At 39.8% G+C, this 18,741-nt stretch overlaps 1 protein-coding gene across 1 annotated transcript in view; it reads left to right on the top strand.

Moving 5' to 3' along the window:
• The window catches only part of LOC124142896 (4-coumarate--CoA ligase-like), a 21,051-nt gene extending 9,043 nt beyond the window's left edge, over positions 1 to 12,008 (top strand). The window contains exons 8-12 of the mRNA XM_046511590.2: positions 1,638 to 1,735; positions 6,332 to 6,473; positions 7,727 to 7,809; positions 10,894 to 11,059; positions 11,254 to 12,008. Coding sequence (XP_046367546.2) covers positions 1,638 to 1,735; positions 6,332 to 6,473; positions 7,727 to 7,809; positions 10,894 to 11,059; positions 11,254 to 11,360 — 596 coding nt within the window. The 3' untranslated portion in view covers positions 11,361 to 12,008. The remainder of the gene's footprint in view (positions 1 to 1,637; positions 1,736 to 6,331; positions 6,474 to 7,726; positions 7,810 to 10,893; positions 11,060 to 11,253) is intronic.
• Positions 12,009 to 18,741: the final 6,733 nt, after the last annotated feature.

Raw genomic sequence — 18,741 nt, 5'->3', positions numbered from 1 at the left:
GAGTCTCTGTCAGTCTACGTCAAGGTATAGCGTTACATCCATGAGTCTCTGTCAGTCTACGTCAATGTATAGTGTTACATCCATGAGTCTCTGTCAGTCTACGTCAAGGTATAGCGTTACATCCATGAGTCTCTGTCAGTCTACGACAAGGTATAGCGTTACATCCATGAGTCTCTGTCAGTCTACGTCAAGGTAAAGCGTTACATCCATGTCTGTGTCAGTCTACGTCAAGGTATAGCGTCACATTCATGCCTGTGTCAGTCTACGTCAAGGTATAGCGTTACATCCATGTCTGTGTCAGTCTACGTCAAGGTATAGCGTCACATTCATGCCTGTGTCAGTCTACGTCAAGGTATAGCGTTACATCCATGTCTGTGTCAGTCTACGTCAAGGTATAGCGTTACATTCATGTCTGTGTCAGTCTACGTCAAGGTATAGCGTTACATTCATGTCTTAGTCAGTCTACGTCAAGGTATAGCGTTACATCCATGACTGTGTCAGTCTACGTCAAGGTAAAACGTCACGTCCATGTCTGTGTCAGTCCTCGTCAAGGTATAGCGTTACATCCATGTCTGTGTCAGTCTACGTCAAAGTACAGCGTTCCGTCCATGTCTGTGTCAGTCTACGTCAAGGTACGTCTTGGTATAGCGTTACATCCATGTCTGTGTTAGTCTACGTCAAGGTATAGCGTTACACCCATGTCTGTGTCAGTATACGTCAAGGTACGTCAAGGTATAGCGTTACACCCATGTCTGTGTCAGTCTACGTCAAGGTATAGCGTTACATTCATGTCTGTGTCAGTCTACGTCAAGGTATAGCGTCACATCCATGCCTGTGTCAGTCTACGTCAAGGTATAGCGTCACATCCATGTCTGTGTCAGTCTACGTCAAGGTATAGCGTTACATCCATGTCTGTGTCAGTCTACGTCAAGGTATAGCGTTACATCCATGTCTGTGTCAGTCTACGTCAAGGTATAGCGTCACATCCATGTCTGTGTCAGTCTACTTCAAGGTATAGCGTTACATCCATGTCTGTGTCAGTCTACGTCAAGGTATAGCGTTACATCAATGTCTGTGTCAGTCTACGTCAAGGTATAGCGTTACATCCATGTCTGTGTCAGTGTACGTCAAGGTATAGCGTTACATCCATGTCTGTGTCAGTCTACGTCAAGGTATAGCGTTACATCCATGTCTGTGTCAGTGTACGTCAAGGTAAAGCGTCACGTCCATGTCTGTGTCAGTTTGCGTCCATTATAAAATTATTGCAACCGCAATTCGATGTCTCTCTGTCAGTCTTCGTCAAATGTATCAATTATTGTAACCTTGTATTGAGATTAGACATATTATCATCTTCAGCTGCAAAGCCAATTATTTGTTGTATTTAAAACTAGAATATCAAATTGTTGGTGGTGAACGTTTGTGTTCAAAGCTCGACCTCGATCTGGTCATCTTGTGGTAATGCTTCCCTGAAAACATCTAGTGTAACTTGGGTCATCAGCAGGCTAAATGATAAGAGTGTACCAAATTTAACGAGATGAACTATGTGACCCTCGGAATCAAGCTCGTAAACTCCGTTATATCTTAATGGTGGCACATGTAGGTCATGGACCAGTAGGTGATAACTGACCTCTTTGCAGCGTATGGGCTAACTGAAACATCCCCTGTGATCTGCATCGATCATGCGCCGGCCAAACTTGGTACAGTCGGACCGCTTGTACCAAACACAGAGGCAAAGGTATGGCAAGTAAACCTTGAGGTAGCTTGGTATCCAACACGACGTGCAGTGATGCTTTACTGAACAACATTTCCCAGCTCCGCCATCTTTACTCCGATACGATACTCCTCAGCGTAAAGATCTGGCAACCCTCCATATGATCGTTCAATTCAGTCAATCAGCGCCGAGGTCCCTAAATGCTCGAATGATCGAAACATTCCGAGCAGCATATCTGATTTCTGTATCTTGAAAACTAAATTAAACGCCAATTCTGAATGAAAATCTGTAAAGGTTGCACCATTGTATTGTGGATATTTCATACACCTGTCGTTTCTGAGCGCCATGCCTTGGAATATGTGTGTTCTAAGTGGGATTTTATTTTTGTTAAAGTCAAACATTATGAATCGAGGTGGTAAAGAAATGAAGCCGAATTGTTTTGAAAGCCAACATCTGATTGGCTCAAGAACCCCCGCAACTATCATTTAGATATAGAGAATCTCACCCGAGTGTCTTTTGATATGAAATATATCAACACGAGTTTTATCAACGAGTGTTGATATATTTAATATTAAAAAACACAAGGGTGAGATTTTATTTATCATCCAACACAGTTGTAGACAGTAATTGGCAGTGTCAAAGTGTAAAAAGTACTACAATGTAGATATCGCTTGATCTCACCCAAGCGATGTCTCCCGTGGGAGCCAGTTTGGGATGATAAAAGGCGGTTCCAACTTTCAGGGTTCACTAACCCAGACATCATATTTTAGGAATTGTCAGATCTTCACGCAGGTTCATGTCGCATCGGACCTAAACATCTGATTTTAGATTGTTTAGTAATTAGAGTTCGTGAATGAGTTGGGTTTAACTAACTCCACTTTGAAAATTATTTCACTGACAGAAACAATTAGTGAATTTCACTGTCCACTCAGACACTAATATGTCAGTAGAATTCAAGCAGATAGTGAGGTTTTTTTAGTAATTAAACCAGTGGGTAGCCTGTAGTAGATTAGTAAAATTTGCTTCTTAGTTTGTAGAGATCACTATCCACCTTTCAAAGGACTCCTGGCTTTAGTAGTGAATCCTAGTTCATAAATAAGTGACATTTACTAATCGTCTCATAATTATACTAACTGTAATAGTATATTTACTAAGCTTGCAGTACGTTTTACTACACTTTAATAGAGGTTTGTTTGTTTGTCATTCAGCGCTCTGTCAACAGGACAGCTGCTAAATACAATTTGCAAAAAATAACTAAAATAAAATGACATAAACCATTCAGGTGAAAAATAACGTATAATGATTTCGAGTCATGTTTATGTTCACACTGCTACAATTGTCATTGACAGGTAAATAAAATAACCAGATCTTGTTTTACACTGGCAAACTTAACTACCCTCCCTTCTTCATTGAGTACATACTATAAAGTTCATAATGTCGTCATTCATGAAAACATAACATTAACAACGTTACAAAGCCAATATATACCTAACACTCTGACTCATAATCATCAAATGATATCTATATCTCAAAGCGACGAAAGACCCGTAAAGATGTGACCCATTTACTTGTAGCTATACTGTTTGTAAATATAGTGGGACATTAATTAGAGTTACCCGACATTAAATTGGTTCAAAATAAGTGACGTAGATCACTCAGGGTAACTATCCCATCCTACCGTAAATTGTGATGAGAGAATGAATGAATGACTTTATTTCGTAAGGGGGCCACCGGCCCATTATACATTGTTCATTAATCGGTATCCATAGTAACGATGGAGCGCAGAGTATAAAACTAACAATGGTCAAAAAATACAGCAGATCATACTAAAAAGATCATTTCTTGTCCACAGGGGTTTGTCCCAACCGATTACTTTATATGAAATTGTTTACAGTGCATAAATAAACAATGAAGCTTTGGAAAGAATCAGTACTTATTTACAAAAGAGTTTGTAACAGTAGATAAGTACATAAATTCTGTTTACAGTGTATATATGAGCAATAAAGTTTGAAAAGTAGAGCAGAAAAGTAAATCCTACAAGAAGCATCAGTTCTTGTTTACAAAGCGTCTCTTTCACCCGACCACTGGGGACTGAATTATTGAAAGCCATTATTGAATATGTAGTGAGTATCAACCCAAATACATGTGGTTTCCTCTTAATACATGTTCATATTAATCATTGGTTAAGAACTTTTCCTACGCTGTTTAACATTGTGGTGTTAGAAGATACAAGTAAACTATGAAGCTTTTGATCTGTAGGACAGCGGTGATAATAACTAGGAATACGTGACTGTCTTAAATCCGAATAGAAGTTACATTCAAGACAAAAATGGAACTCTGTTTCTACGGTGGGAATAACACAAAAAGGACAGAGACGTTTATGTCTCGCCATTCCCAGCTTTCTGCCTGCCTCAATCATCAACTGATGGCTGGAGCACCTAAGTGAACAAAGTGCAATACGATAAGCTTTTATATTAACATCGTATAAATAATTTTCAAATACAATATGAGATTTCAATGATCTGTACAGATCTAGCTTGGAGAGTTTTGAAGATTTGACAACCACTTTTGTTGATCAATATCGATACATCTTTGTTTAAATGAAGCCAAAAACTGATTTACATTTCCAATATTCTGAGCCTCCCAAACAGTTCCAAAACCATAGTTGTAAAGAAGCATTTTCACATCTAGGGCCCATGATTTGATATTTTTATTTGCCAAAGATAATTGGTAATTATACCCATGTTTTAGAATACCGTTCTCTTCTTGGTATAACAACCGTATCCAAAACTTAATGATTTTAACAAAACGGTTTACTTGAAGAGAGTATCGACCAAGCTCTCAACGAGCAACAATGTTACGTGTAAATCTGCTAAGATTCAAAATAGTTTTACAAAATACGTCATGAAATCTTTCAACATCGGGTGAAGAGTGGAATCCGTAGTTTAGAACTGGGGAGTTTTAACATGGAACATGTGTAGTAGTACTTTCAAGGGCAATTTAGTGAAGTGTGCTACACACAGAGGACATGAACACACAGCAAGGAAGTAAAAAAGTTAAACCTACATACCTAACGAAACATAAAAGAACTTATAATATCAAGGTTGAAAGGATGTTTAAGATGGTATAGCAAAAATGCATACATTGCATCGGCATTTAATATATATAAAGAACTTAAATGTATTACCTAGAGTTCGATAGACGATAAATTGACAATTTGTAACCAGCTTATTTGTCTCCTTGTTTTCTCAAAATGGCGAGCGTGACACTGACCAAAGCGGAAGAGAGCTAATTTATCAGATCTTGGCGACGACACTGAAATGTGATACCCTCCAGGATAGTAACGTCGCTGTTTACTAACCTTCTGACCGCTGTTACTAATTATATTAGTAGTTTTCATTGGGGTGTTCAGTTATATCGCGGCATGTTTTATCATTTAACTTAAGCATTTATTCATGACATAAGCTTATGACATAAAAACATGTATGTCATGCCCCAATGACATAAGTATGCAAATTAGATATGCAAATTAGATAACCGGAAGAGGGAGCGGTTTGATTTGAAACTATATATTATAAGTGAAGTTACACCAGAGATATAATCAGATTACACAGAATCGTTGTTGTTACCGTTATTAAAGTTTCAATTATTCTGCAAATGTCTGTTCAAGTATTTTGTTTAAAATAATCCGAGGAACTTTTTTTCTCAGCGAATTGTTTATTTTGGTTTACATGGCTATGGAACACATGTATCACTACGCACGATCTATACGTAAGATTTCGACAAGTTGCTGATGTTAATGTTTAATGCAATTATTCCTTAATTTGGAAGCAAAAATGTGAAAATGATAAATAGAATTCATCACTCGTGTTTTTTAATATGGGAAATATCAACCTCGTCCCGTTAATCGGTATTTGCCTCGCCAAAGGCTCGGCAAATACTGATTAACTAAGACTCGGTTGATATTTCCCATATTAAAAAACACTCGTGACGAATCCTCTATATCTTAACCTGGGAGGAAAGCCTGAAGTAATACCGGTCTTATACGTTACGACATCGATGAAACACACGAGCATGGGTAAGATGCTGACAATCCAAAGATCTTCTCAACCAGGGCTAACCTGAGATTCCAAACCACGATAATAAAATCCGTGTACGCCTAAGGGACGCAACTCTCCCCTCTAAAATGCGGCGCCATGGGCAGCTGAGCCACCTGGGGTCCACTCAAATTTTAATAAACCTTTCTGGTATATAATATCTGAGACGACACACCTCATCTGCGGTCGGGTAGCCTAGTGGTTAAAGCGTTCGCTCGTCACACCGTACCCGGGCTCGAATCCCGACATGGGTACAATGTGTGAAGCCCATTTCCGGTGTCCCCCGCCGTTATATTGCTGGAATATTGCTAAAAGCGGCGTAAAACCATGCACACTCAGTCATCTTCATGATCATAAAAAAGTGCCTACATTTTTGGCTGACAGCGGCATGAGGAACCAAGCTGCCATGACTCTGTGAAGAAAGAACAGTGTAGAGAAGTTCGTTAACTCGAGGTCCCTTGTCTCCATACATCGTTTAAAACCATGCTTGACACGTGTAATTCATGATATGTGATTGATGTAGGTTGTTGACGTCGCTAACGGGGACGACTTGTGCCGGGGAGAGACTGGAGAAATACTTACCCGAGGGCCCCAAGTCATGCTTGGTTACCTTGACAACCAGCAAGCCACGGATGACATGATAAAGAACACCTGGCTACACACAGGTAGGAAACCCAGGGGGGTTCCGGGTTCTAACCCCAGGAACCTATGCTGGTCGTGCGAGGGGACCAAATGGATCGGGTGCATGGTCAGGGTGCATGGTCAGGCTCGACCACTTGCGTGTCCTCCTATCCTAAAGCGTGGATCCCTCGCAATATCGCTCACTGGATTGCCTGGTCCACACTCGATTATTTACAGGCCGCCGTTATATAGCTTTAAAACACATCTGTGACGTCATTCTATTGTTTGAACGCGCCATTATTTTTCAGGAATGGAGAGTTGCTTGTCAACTGTACATTATCTTGAAGCAGCATTTGAATTTTTCAAATATTTTCAACTACAGAATATTTTGTAAAAGTAGGGATGAGTTTTAAGTAGGGGAATATCCTCGTAACTCGGACATTCCCCTCTACGGAATGTTGCTGAGTGCGGCGTTAAACGGCAAAACACAGGTAGGAGACCCCTTCTGTATTATGTCATTCTGATGTAACAGTTGGGAAATCTAAATTATATTTTAAGATAAATCCCGATGATCCCTTATGCGTTGTGTGACAAAATGCGTGCAAAGTGTGTGATATCGATTCCTATTTGTTGAGCAAAATGAATTCAGATTGCGATACTTCTTAACGAAGACATTTCTACAGGGTACAGGAACCGACTACATTGCCATGACGTGTGACAATGGGATATCTCATGTCGGTAGCTCATAAGTCGTGTATGTGTGTGTATGTTTCTCAATTTTCCTTCAGACTGCTTGAAATATTTAAGAATCGTCTCTTTACAACCCAAAAGTACCACGCAGGTGAACGTTTTTAAGAATATGTGGGACCAGTTCTATGACAGTGATTCGCTGAGTTAAAAGAAAACATGTCTTTATTAAAACTACAACATATATTAATTTATTCAATTTGAGAACATATTTCAGAATCGTCTTTTCAGAAATCACAAGGCCCAGAGAGCTGAAACTTTGGCAGGTTACGTGGCTATGTAGTGGAACACAGATTTAAACATGGCATTCAAATTACGAATTTAATTGGATTTCGGTTGTTGTTTTTAAATTGGTTAATATTATCCTTTAATATCCAAATAGATCAAGTCAAATCACTGAAGACGTCATGTGAAAACAATGTGTTTTGTATAATATATCGTAATCTGCTGTAGTTTATTCTTCACTGCCATGTGAGCTGTCAGTTTATCTGTCAATGTGTCAGTGGGTCAGTACATAGTCAGATATATCAGCCTTTGTTATCCTCCCCAGGCGATATTGGTCACTTTGACGAGGATGGGAGACTGACAGTCACTGATCGTATGAAGGAGCTCATCAAGTACAAAGGATTTCAGGTGACTCACAGAAACAATGAATCAAGTAAATATGTCATGGTAGTTCGGGTTCTGCAACAGTGACTTGTACCATTCCCAGTGGTGAGACAGGCTGGTTGCCTGGGTAGCGCAAGCGCAGCCTACTCAGAGATCCAGGCTTGTGGTGAGGACGCGCGATGGTCCAAGGGGCAGCAATTCGCCGTACATAATTGAGTGCCTTGGCCGTGCCAGGATCCGCTGCTGATCGTAGACTCTAACCCAAAATTCCACCAATGATTATGATTATTATTGGTTTCATCAAAGTAGCAAACGTCACGTGGTGCCTTCCTCCCACATCACAAGCACAGTACTTGAAATACTGTTCAAAACGGTGTTATACACACGTCACTCAATCATGACAAATCTTTTTTAGATCTGGCTCTATATTTAAAATAATTCGGAGCATACCTTGTTGGTAGATACAACAACGTTCTGCAGATAACCATCTAACTGACCTTTGGGTTCCGGGTTATAATAAAACCACGGACAAACGGGTAGAGGATAGGTCTCCAGCAACCTATGCATGCCGTAAGAGGTGACTATGCTTGTCGTATGAAGCGACTAACGGGATCGGGTAGTCAGGATGGCTGACTTGGTTGATGCATATCATCGTATCCCAATTGCGTGGATCGATCCTCATGATGTCAATCACTGGATTATCTGGTCAAAGTCAAAGTCAAAGACGTTTATTGTATCAAAGGCCATCGGCCCATATACAAGTTCAGATAAATACAGTGAGTGAGAATTTACAGATTGGGAGATACAACAAAAATTATATAAATATAACATTCATTCAACAATCGGTGATAATCATGAGGACTTTCTAGGGTAGGGTAATTAAAATTATGAATTTCCACTCAACATGTTATTTCGTAGTTCCAACCCATGTTTTACAAATAAAGACAGTTTAAACATTACATCGGCATCATTCGATGACAAAATAGAAACTAACGCTATTCTACTCGTCTTAGATAAGAAACATTCTGGTATATATTTAGTACGTAATTCTGCATAATAAGGACATTCAAAGGTAAAATGTATTTCGTCTTCTATTGCAGAGTTACAGAATGGACAAATTCTTTGTATTCTTTCAAGTGATATATTCCGTCAATAGTTAATCATAAGTTTTGACAAGCCAAGTCTGTATTTAATATATCCATTTCTTAGGTGACTATTTGTTAAAACTGATAGATATTTTTCTGGTTCTAATAGAGTCTTAAATGTTCTGTACAAATCATAACGTGAACTGTTTTCCAAGTTGCATTGCCACCCTTGATAGAACATATTTATTGCTATTTCACGAAAATCATTTAGAAATAAATGTTGATCACCAACAGATTGGTTAAGCCATATATACCCATATCCATGTGAGAATAATAGTGTCCTAATATGCGATACCCATGTAACCTTACCGATACTATCTAAATGAAAGAGCATGTTATAAGCTTTTTTCGGAAGCCGATGTTCTGGCATACGGATGATATTAAACCAATATTTTAAACACTTTATTTGTGAATTAATGTAAAGTGGGTATCTTCCACATTCTCCATATATCATATTATTTGGTGTTGCTATTCCAACGCGAAGAAACTTTTTACATGCCAGTAGGTGAATTCTTTCTAAACATTCATATCATCGGTAACCCCACACTTCAGATCCATACAATAAAATTGGCTGTATTTGAGTATCAAATAATTTGAAAAATACTTTTGGAGTAATAACTCCAAGTTTATGTGAAACAGACATTATATTACGTAAAGCTCGTTTCCCTCGCAGTGATAAGTCAGAAACACATTTGTTCATATTTAGTGTTGAATTAAACATTATGCCGAGATACTTATAACCATTAACTACATTAATTTGTTGTCCATTTAAGTACCATCTTTCCCTAAAATTTAAAGGACCCCCTTTACTGAATACTATAATTTCTGTCTTATCTAAATTTACAGATAAATTCCATTCCTTAGTATATTTATCTAATACATTCAACTGATTCTGTAGACCAATAACAGTGTCAGATAGTAAAATAACATCATCGGAAAAAAGGAGCATAAGAAGTTCAAGGATGTCAGGATACATCTGTATACCATGCTTGCCGTTACTTGAGATTTCATAATATAATTCGCTAATGAAAAACGAAAATAACAGAGGACTCAGTATACATCCCTGACGTAAACCAGATGGGCAATCGATAAAATCAGTAACACCATAATCACTACGTACACATGACTTGATATTTGAATACATTGATTGTAGTATATTAAACATCTTCCCTTGTAGACCAGCTTTTCTTAAACAACACCATAATTTATAACGATCAACTGTATCAAATGCCTTTTTAAAAACAATAAAAGCAACGTAAACCTTGTGTTTACGACGTGTTAGACATTTTTGAATTGCAGCATATAATGTAAAAATATGATCTATGGTCGAATAATTTTTTTCTAAAACCAGCTTGAACTTCCGGTATCTTATCTCTCATATTCGCCCAGTTAGTAAGCCTGTTATTCAAAACAGAGGTAAAATTTTCCCCAGAACACTCATTAATGAGACCCCCCCTGTAGTAGTCAGGGTTTCTCGGATCGCCTTTTTTATGTAGAGGGACTATTTCTGAACAAGACCAACTGTTTGGAAATATTTGATTATCAAAGAGTTTGTTGAAACATTTATGAAGAAATGGCATAATATCCAATTGGGAACATTTAAGCATTTCTATCAGCACTTGATCGGGCCCGGCGGATTTTCCTTTTTTTAACTTATTTATTGATGATGTAATTTCATGTTCAGTTATCGTAGAATTTAGTATGAATGCATCAATGCAATGAAGTTCTAAACTCGATTATTTACGGACCGCCGTCATTTAGCTGGAATATTACTGATAGCGACGTCAAACAACAAACAAACACACAAACAAAAGGTCACCCATGGGAGAGCTAAAGCGGATCGGGTTGCCAGGCTACGTCAGGTTGATTGCATGTCAGCGGGCCCAATACCGTGGATCGTTGCTCATTATTTAAAATACTGCGTTTGTTACACAACATTCACTCACTCACTTCTTGCATGCAGGTGCCCCCTGCTGAGCTGGAGTCACTTCTACTCGCCCATCCCGGGGTCAAGGACGCCGCGGTAATGGGAATTCCGGACGAAGAGGCCGGCGAGCTACCCAAGGCCTTCGTCGTTCTTCAACCCGGGCAGACCCTTTCCCCACAAGACATAATGGAGTTTGTTAAAGGTGTGCAGGCGAGAAATGTGTTCACTGGCGACTTTTCGTCAGAGAAAGCATTCATAAATATATCTTTTTCAGATTTTGTAGTGATAATGTTTATCGCAAACGATGCATGCATATGACGTCGATATACTTGTGATCATGAAGACAGCCATGTATATTCTGACATACATTAACAGATTCTTCTGTTTAATTTTTAGAAAATGCGACATCCTACAAACAACTGAGGGGCGGTGTGACAATGGTTGACAGTATACCAAAGACCCCGAGTGGTAAAATATTGAGGCGTCAGTTGAAGGATATGTGAGGCGTGACATTAATAAATCGGGTCACGTGGTGCAGCTCGACACCGCCGTGGGTGACGACGGTGACATCCGTATCAGGGGATACAGACTAATAAATCTCGCCAACAGTGATACCCTTTCGAGCATAAACCTGTTCTTATAAGTCAGCTTAACCAGGCGATGTTTCCCCTACAGCGACCTGACAAGACACTACCTCCGTGACAGTAGCACAGACTCACAAGGGTTGTGGCGCTAAAACCGCTTTTCATCTAGAGTAATATGTACTAACGTTTTGCAGATTGTTATATCTATACTTAAAGCACACGCGAGTTCCCTCCCGTTTAATGTGGATTATGAAAGGATATTTTGCACAGCTGTGATCTGATATAATACTTTGTGAAGTAGTACAATGCGTTTATACATTGGACATTAACTTTTTGATATCTACAGTGCAATAAGGATTGGATTTGTACATGTGCTCACTCAAGATAAATACATTATGTTTTCTGTGTGTCTATTTACTCAAGATATGTTCTGACAGGATGGGTTATCGGGATTTTAATTAACAAAGTCCTGTTGAAGTATCGTGGTTAAAATATTCAGCTGCTGTTGTCGTCATTGTCAAAGGTCCATGAGGGCTTATGGGAAATACATGATACGTTGTCAATTTATTCAAAATGGTTATTATCTTTTCTTTTGTGAAATGTCTTGTATACTTGGACCCTATTTATTTTCAATCGGCAACACTCACCGGCTTATATAGTCACGTGACACAACACATGATATTGATGCACTTGATTGCAGCAGTTTTTAGCTCGGCGTTTGTAAACAATAGTTCTTCACACGGAACACAAAGATTGTGTTTCAACATACAACACATTTATTCTGGCGCCAAATTGATGCTTCCGTCCAGGTTCTATTGTTTAATAGTTATTAAAAGCTGCATACAAGTACATGTTCATCACGCCATCTACACGTATATTATTGTGTTTCTCATATCCATGCTTAGATTCAGAGAAGGAAGAAAAATTGATAAAAGTAAATCAAAATATGTTAATACAGAATTAAGAAAAGGTGTGTATTAATGTACACAAATGGCTCATATCGAGCATCTTGATCCAAAAGGTTCTAAACTAGTCATGAATTTTGAACATTTACCACAAGTGCATACACGTGTGCTCGTGAACCCAAACTTCATTACTGTGCTCCACTCGAAGTGCAGCGGCGACTGTATTGGCCTTAAGGGCTTACAACACGGACAGAGCTGACAAGAACAAATTGAAATGGGATTTTTTTATGAAACATGAAATTCGCTCAGTTCTTTTTCCAGAGAGCGGTATATGTATTCAGGCGAGCAAAAGAGAGGATATTAAAAAACAGCACAAAACACTAAGAAATAGAGACGACCTTAGAGGTATACATCAAGACGTGTCAGAGATGCGCAGACACGTTTGTGTACGAGATGGAGAGCGAGTAACTGTATCGGGACGGCTGACGTTAATGTAGCTAGAGTTTCCTCCCTTGACAGACAGAATTGTGATGTGGGTTGCGTAACACATGTTGTGCAACCCAGACAGAATAACTAAAGTACTGTCGGAAATGCTAGAAAACTGCTTTTTGCCTGTAAAAAAAAAGGATATATTTTTGTACAGACTGTTGTTATTGAAATATGGATTAACTACCGATCGACCTACCTGTGCTTTGAAGTATCTCAGTCACAAGGAGTCCTATGGACAAGTTTACAGAAGACAAATTCGAACGAAAACAGGACGTTTGCAAGTCCAATGACGACAGTCTGAAACGTACCATAGCAATATACACACGTGACTCCGTGATAATGACAATAATGTAGTCTTCATAAAACATCTAATCCACACACAAAAATCATTTTGAGAAAATTCTAGATGTGCATCTTCTAAAATGACAAAATGACGCTGCGTTTGTTTTGTTAACATTCCTCCCATGATGCGTGTTACATTACACTTGCATAGCCATAACCATGGTACACGACATGAAGTCTGTGTCGGGAAATGTATGCAAGTTCTTTACACTTTAGAGAGATAGAGGGAAAACGTTTATTAATTTAGATAGGGTGAATTACTGAACTGCCCAAGCTACTGGGTTTTCAATTCATACCATCAAGTCTACGGTATGATAAAGAAAACAAAACAGGTATAGGGGTGGTCTCAAAAACAAAATTGGGACGTAAAAGGATATTCGACAGCTTTGATACAGGGTGATTAAGCGTATCTATAGGGTACATGCTTTATGAGCAGAAGGTAATGCTGCCTTGTAGTAGACTTTGGGATGAATTAAAGTTACAATTAATGTTTACTGCACTAACTATTGCTCTCCAAGAGATGGGATTTCGATAAACTGCGCGAGGCGATGACCGAGCACTTTTCAGGGGAAAATATTCCATCCAGTCTATGAGGTCACATTATCTCCGAATCATTCATAACTATCACAGCCAGGGCGTCCAGATAATTCACCTTGATGAATCATTCCACTGACTACATGTGGCTATCGGCAGATGGACAAAAACCACCCATAGACCACCAGGTAAAGGTAATCGTGTCATTGTTTTGCAAGCTGCAACCCATGATGTGGGGCTTATTGATGGATGTGGGCTAGTCTTCGAGAAGAAAAAGAAAAGAAAATTATTGGAGGTGATGTGTTCATAGACTGGTTGGAGCTTCAGCTACAGCCCATTAAGACAACGTCAGTGTCATTGTCATGGACAACGCCAGTTAATATAACGTCCGGGAATCAGATACTGTCGCCCAAACCATGAGTAGTCTGAAGGCGACCATACCGGAATATATGACATTGTCGACTTCAGACCATCTGAAACGAAAGTTCTACTCATGGAGAATATTCGGCTGAATAAAGAACCCTATAAAGTAGAGGACATATGTGCTGGCGGCACAACACGGTCACGTTGCCTTACGTACGCCAGTCAGACACTGTGAGCTCAACCCTGTTGTGTCCATCTTGGCTAAGTGTAAAGGGTTCGTGGCAAGACATAACACAACATTCAAAAGTACAGACTCATGCACGTCATCAGCGGAGATAAATGCTACCTCAAGAAATCATCTGTAGAACAACAAAATACTTCTAGATTCCAAAACCGCAACCTTCCAATACTCATCCCGTTTCATAGCTCTTAACTATTCCATCATGTTTCCAAGCAAATATAATGCAGTACATATCCAAAATTGCTACTCCATCAGCGCACATGTCAATTAAGTACAATAACAGCAATATTTTGAGACCACCCCCAACTCGGTGACATTTGCACCTGTGAGAATGCACGGGACGGCGTGAGGTCATCACCTCGGGACAGGTGTTAGGTAATTAGGAGCGCGATTAGTTTTACCAACATAAACGGGAGCAGAATTAAGGAGAGATAATAATTTATGGATGAACAACTTCTTTTTTATTACAATTAAGAGCGCCGTTTCGGTGTAGGTTCTAACACCGTTATCAAGCAAGTGATATACAGAGTGTGGTTGACAACTATGTATACAAGTAGGAGGCAATGTTTATACTGTAGAGTAGACAAAGCCACATTTCGAAAATAGATAGCCCAAATTGATGTGGCTCTCGCGGCAATGGATATGGTTGCGTGATTGTATAATGTGGCTCTCCCGGCTATACTGTCAAAACATGCTTTGTGATTCTAACAGGTTACCGTATATAACAAAACAAGTCTTGTTTTCTCATTTTTTATTCAACAAGGATAACATATTCATCAAAACTTTACATTGATGAATATGAATAGCATATGAATATCATAATGGATTTAATGACATTACTGCAGATGAAGGAGGTCGCCCACGTGGTCAGCATATTCCATCTCACTCAGGTGTTGGTTCAGGAGCTGGATCTTGAGGGACGCAATCCGTGCGTCGATTGCCTTGTACTTCTTTATTCGTGAAGGTTCTGACCACTGGTGAGAGAGTCTCAGGACTGCAACCTCTTTGAGTGACTGCTCTCGCTGAAATAGCTTCACTACCTCGTAGATGTTCGGGTGGCACTTCTTGGCAAGTTTCTTTATCTTGTTGTGCCACCCTTCCAGGTGATTGTTGGTACGGTGGCCTTGGTTTTCGAAATGGTTCCAAATCTCTGGCATGAAGGCCCCCTCCTTGAACCCAACTGGTTGTCACGTAGTCCGTGAAGGCAGTCACTTTAGGGCAAGAAGAAGAGTCAGCAATGGCATCAAGCCACACATCATCAATTTTGGCACGAGGTACTAGAGGGAGGACAGCAGTTCTTCTCACCAGCTTCTTCACCTCCTCATCTTCCTTGTAGTCCATCATCAGACCTTCTTTCTGCACCCTCCTCCAGATACATTGGGTGAAGTGAAAGAAACACCCTCTAACTAATGTCCCAGGAAATAAATCAGTCACGGCATTGTGAGCTGCACGTTCAAAGTCCAACTGAATTGTAAGTGGGGCAAACTCTAGACCTCCTCTACTAGCAAAATCGCATAGGTACTGAAACATGTTGACATAACACTCTTTTGTTCGATTGGACAACAAACAGTAAACTAATGGAAACATATGGCCAAACACCTCAGCATGTAAACAATAAATCTGATCAAACAACTTGGGACAGGCATAAAATGTACCATCAGAAAATACAATGTCTGCAGTACACAAATGTTCAATGTTCTTGTCTGTAGTGAAGATGAGGATGTCGTCACTAACACGGTGTAGGAACTGGTCGCCTCCCTCAGTCTGGGAGTACTTCTCCTCCAGCTGGATCTGGGGTCTGCTGTCAGGAAGGCGGGGCAAGGTCTTGTGTCTCTGGCGGTAGAGGATAGTGGTGAGAGACTTCAGGGTTGGTATCTGCTTCAGGAGGTCATCTGAGACGATGTCGGCTTAGTCTGGATATCTCCTCTCCGTAGATAGTGGGTATAGGGGTCGTTTCTGTCCTCGCTCTCTCCATCAGTCTAGCCTTAAAGGCATCAACCTCAAACTCGAACGGTAGTGGGTCGTGGGAGTGACCCATGATCTCAGTGGTGTGGAGCAACTCACCCTGAGTTGTGATCCTTGCAGTGCACTCACGACGTCACTTAAATATGTTATGAATAACAGGACACTCATTTAAAGGTATCTCTAAAGAACACCATGCTTAGTAATTTAAATGTGGGACACTCATATAAAGGTATCGGTAATCGGATTAATTAATTACCCGCTAGAATAGGTGAAATGCACTCAGCTGAAAATGTGGCTCTACCGGCAATAGCCATTCTCTGAAATGTGGCTCTCCCGGCTAGACACCGTTATACTGGAGTAGAGATGCCTGTTATGTATACACAAGGGTAGTGATGACAATCATCGGTGAAGTCTGTGACATAAACAAAGGATGAAACCAGTAATATAAACAATAGGATTATGGTTGATTGGGGTCTTTAGTGAGTTGATGGTACGCTGGGGGTATGTAATAGCCTTGGTCACGGTTGATTGACGGCTGGAGTCATTTGGTGTTGATGGCTTCTTGTAGTTTACAAAAAAACACACAAAAATAACCTCAAGCACCACGAACCTCCAAGACTTCGAAATCAGAAGTTTTCTGATTTTGAATTTATACTTGTTAACCACACTCTGTACATCACTTGCTTGATAACGGTGTTCGAGCCTATACCGGAACGTCGCTCTTAATTGTAATAAAGAAGTTGTTCATCCATATATTCTTATCCTTATTTAGTACTCCAACTTCTAAATGCCTATCAGAGAAGGAGCAGAATTATTTATTTCATTAAATAAATAAACACAACGAACTGTATTCTTAATTGGACACTTTAATGTGGTCTTCAAGAAATGGGCAAATAAAGAAAAAGTGTAATTTGTTTTTCAGTAGCACATGTGTTATTTTTGGGAACCAACACCACCCTGAAAACCAAATTTAAAACGGTTGCTCCATTACTGCTTACACACTGGTGGCCTGTATTGATCGGCAAGACATGGACATGGTTAAGTAGTGTGAGCGATATTTAGGGATGTGCCAATCATTCATCATCTTCCCGAGTCAAGTGAGTTAACTGACTATTATATAAGTCCAGCTACCACCCTTGCCGAACTAGGCTGGTATTATGGAGTTACATTTTGGCTGGACTAACGAGTCTATGCATAGTCCAATCAAAATCGCGCACCGAAATCGAAATCCGGTTCGTAATGTGTCATGCAGATTTCGGTCGACTGCAGGATTTGCAAAGCATGTGCACCGCTAACTCGTTGTCAACACATATTTTCTATATCTTTTCATGTTTTTAATCAAGGTGCTCACGTGATTTGATGCACTTCGCGATGACTCGTTTGATCACAATATAGATCTTGATTATCGATCAGATCGTCTTGACTGGGCGCCACCGTTTTGTTTGAAGCAAATGCAAGTGATACGAGAGGTTGAATCTGATTGGTCAATAGGAGAGGCATAGAAAGAACGTTACTCGTAATAGCCACTGGTGGCGCTACGATCGAGCCCAGGAATTCCAGCCTAGTTCGGCAAGGGTGGAAACTGGACTTTTAAAGCCAGTTAACTCTCTTGCCTCGGGAAGATGATCATTCATACTCAGTGAAGTCAGTGGCGGAGCGGGTTAGATTCCCCGCATGGATACACTGCGTGAATGTCATGTGTGGCGTACCCGCCGTCGTGATACTGCTGGAATAATTCTGAAAGGGTGTAAACCAGACTCATTCACTCACTCACTCATCCATCGGTCTTGTTAGTTTTGCGTGCATGTGTGAGTGTGTGCCAGTTGCACCCAAGACACATGTTCACCTCTATGTTTGCTATCAGACATTCATCACCCCTTTCTCTCTCTCTCTCTCTCTCTCTCTCTCTCTCTCTCTCTCTCTCTCTCTCTCTCTCTCTCTCTCTCTCTCTCTTTAGGATTCGTCAGGCTGACCACGTTCAGTTCCTTCAATTCCATGCATAAAGTCCACTTTGGTGTCCATGGACGAGCTCGTGTTGAAATGTTGCTGAAAGTGGCATATATGATTGTAGCTCTTGTGTATTTAGAGATGAAATACTATATATTTATCTGAAAATATAAAATGAAATATATTTCATTCGGGTTAAAGAACACTTTATACTAGAACTAGTTTTGTCTGCCTGATTGACACTATTGTTTCCAGAGTTAGACATGTAAAATAAGAGAGAAAACACATCTTTAGAACATTTTGCTTTTGTTGTCAAATAACATGTTTATCTCATCTCGTAACCTGAAACAGGTGGTATATTGACTCGTGTAGTTACTCATTACACCCATTCACTGTTTTCACCTCTCAATCTGTTGAATGTTTACGAAAAGATGGAGGAATAAATCAAATAAAATCCACTTCCGCTCTACATTTCAGAGGTAAAAAATACTGAATATTTTGCCTTTGCTGAGAA

This window comes from Haliotis rufescens, unplaced genomic scaffold (genome assembly GCF_023055435.1).
Source record: "Haliotis rufescens isolate VD_foot unplaced genomic scaffold, xgHalRufe1.0.p SCAF_6, whole genome shotgun sequence".
NCBI lineage: Eukaryota > Metazoa > Mollusca > Gastropoda > Lepetellida > Haliotidae > Haliotis > Haliotis rufescens.
The sequence above is the reverse complement of the archived record's forward strand: the minus strand, read 5'-3'. Positions and strand labels throughout refer to the sequence as shown.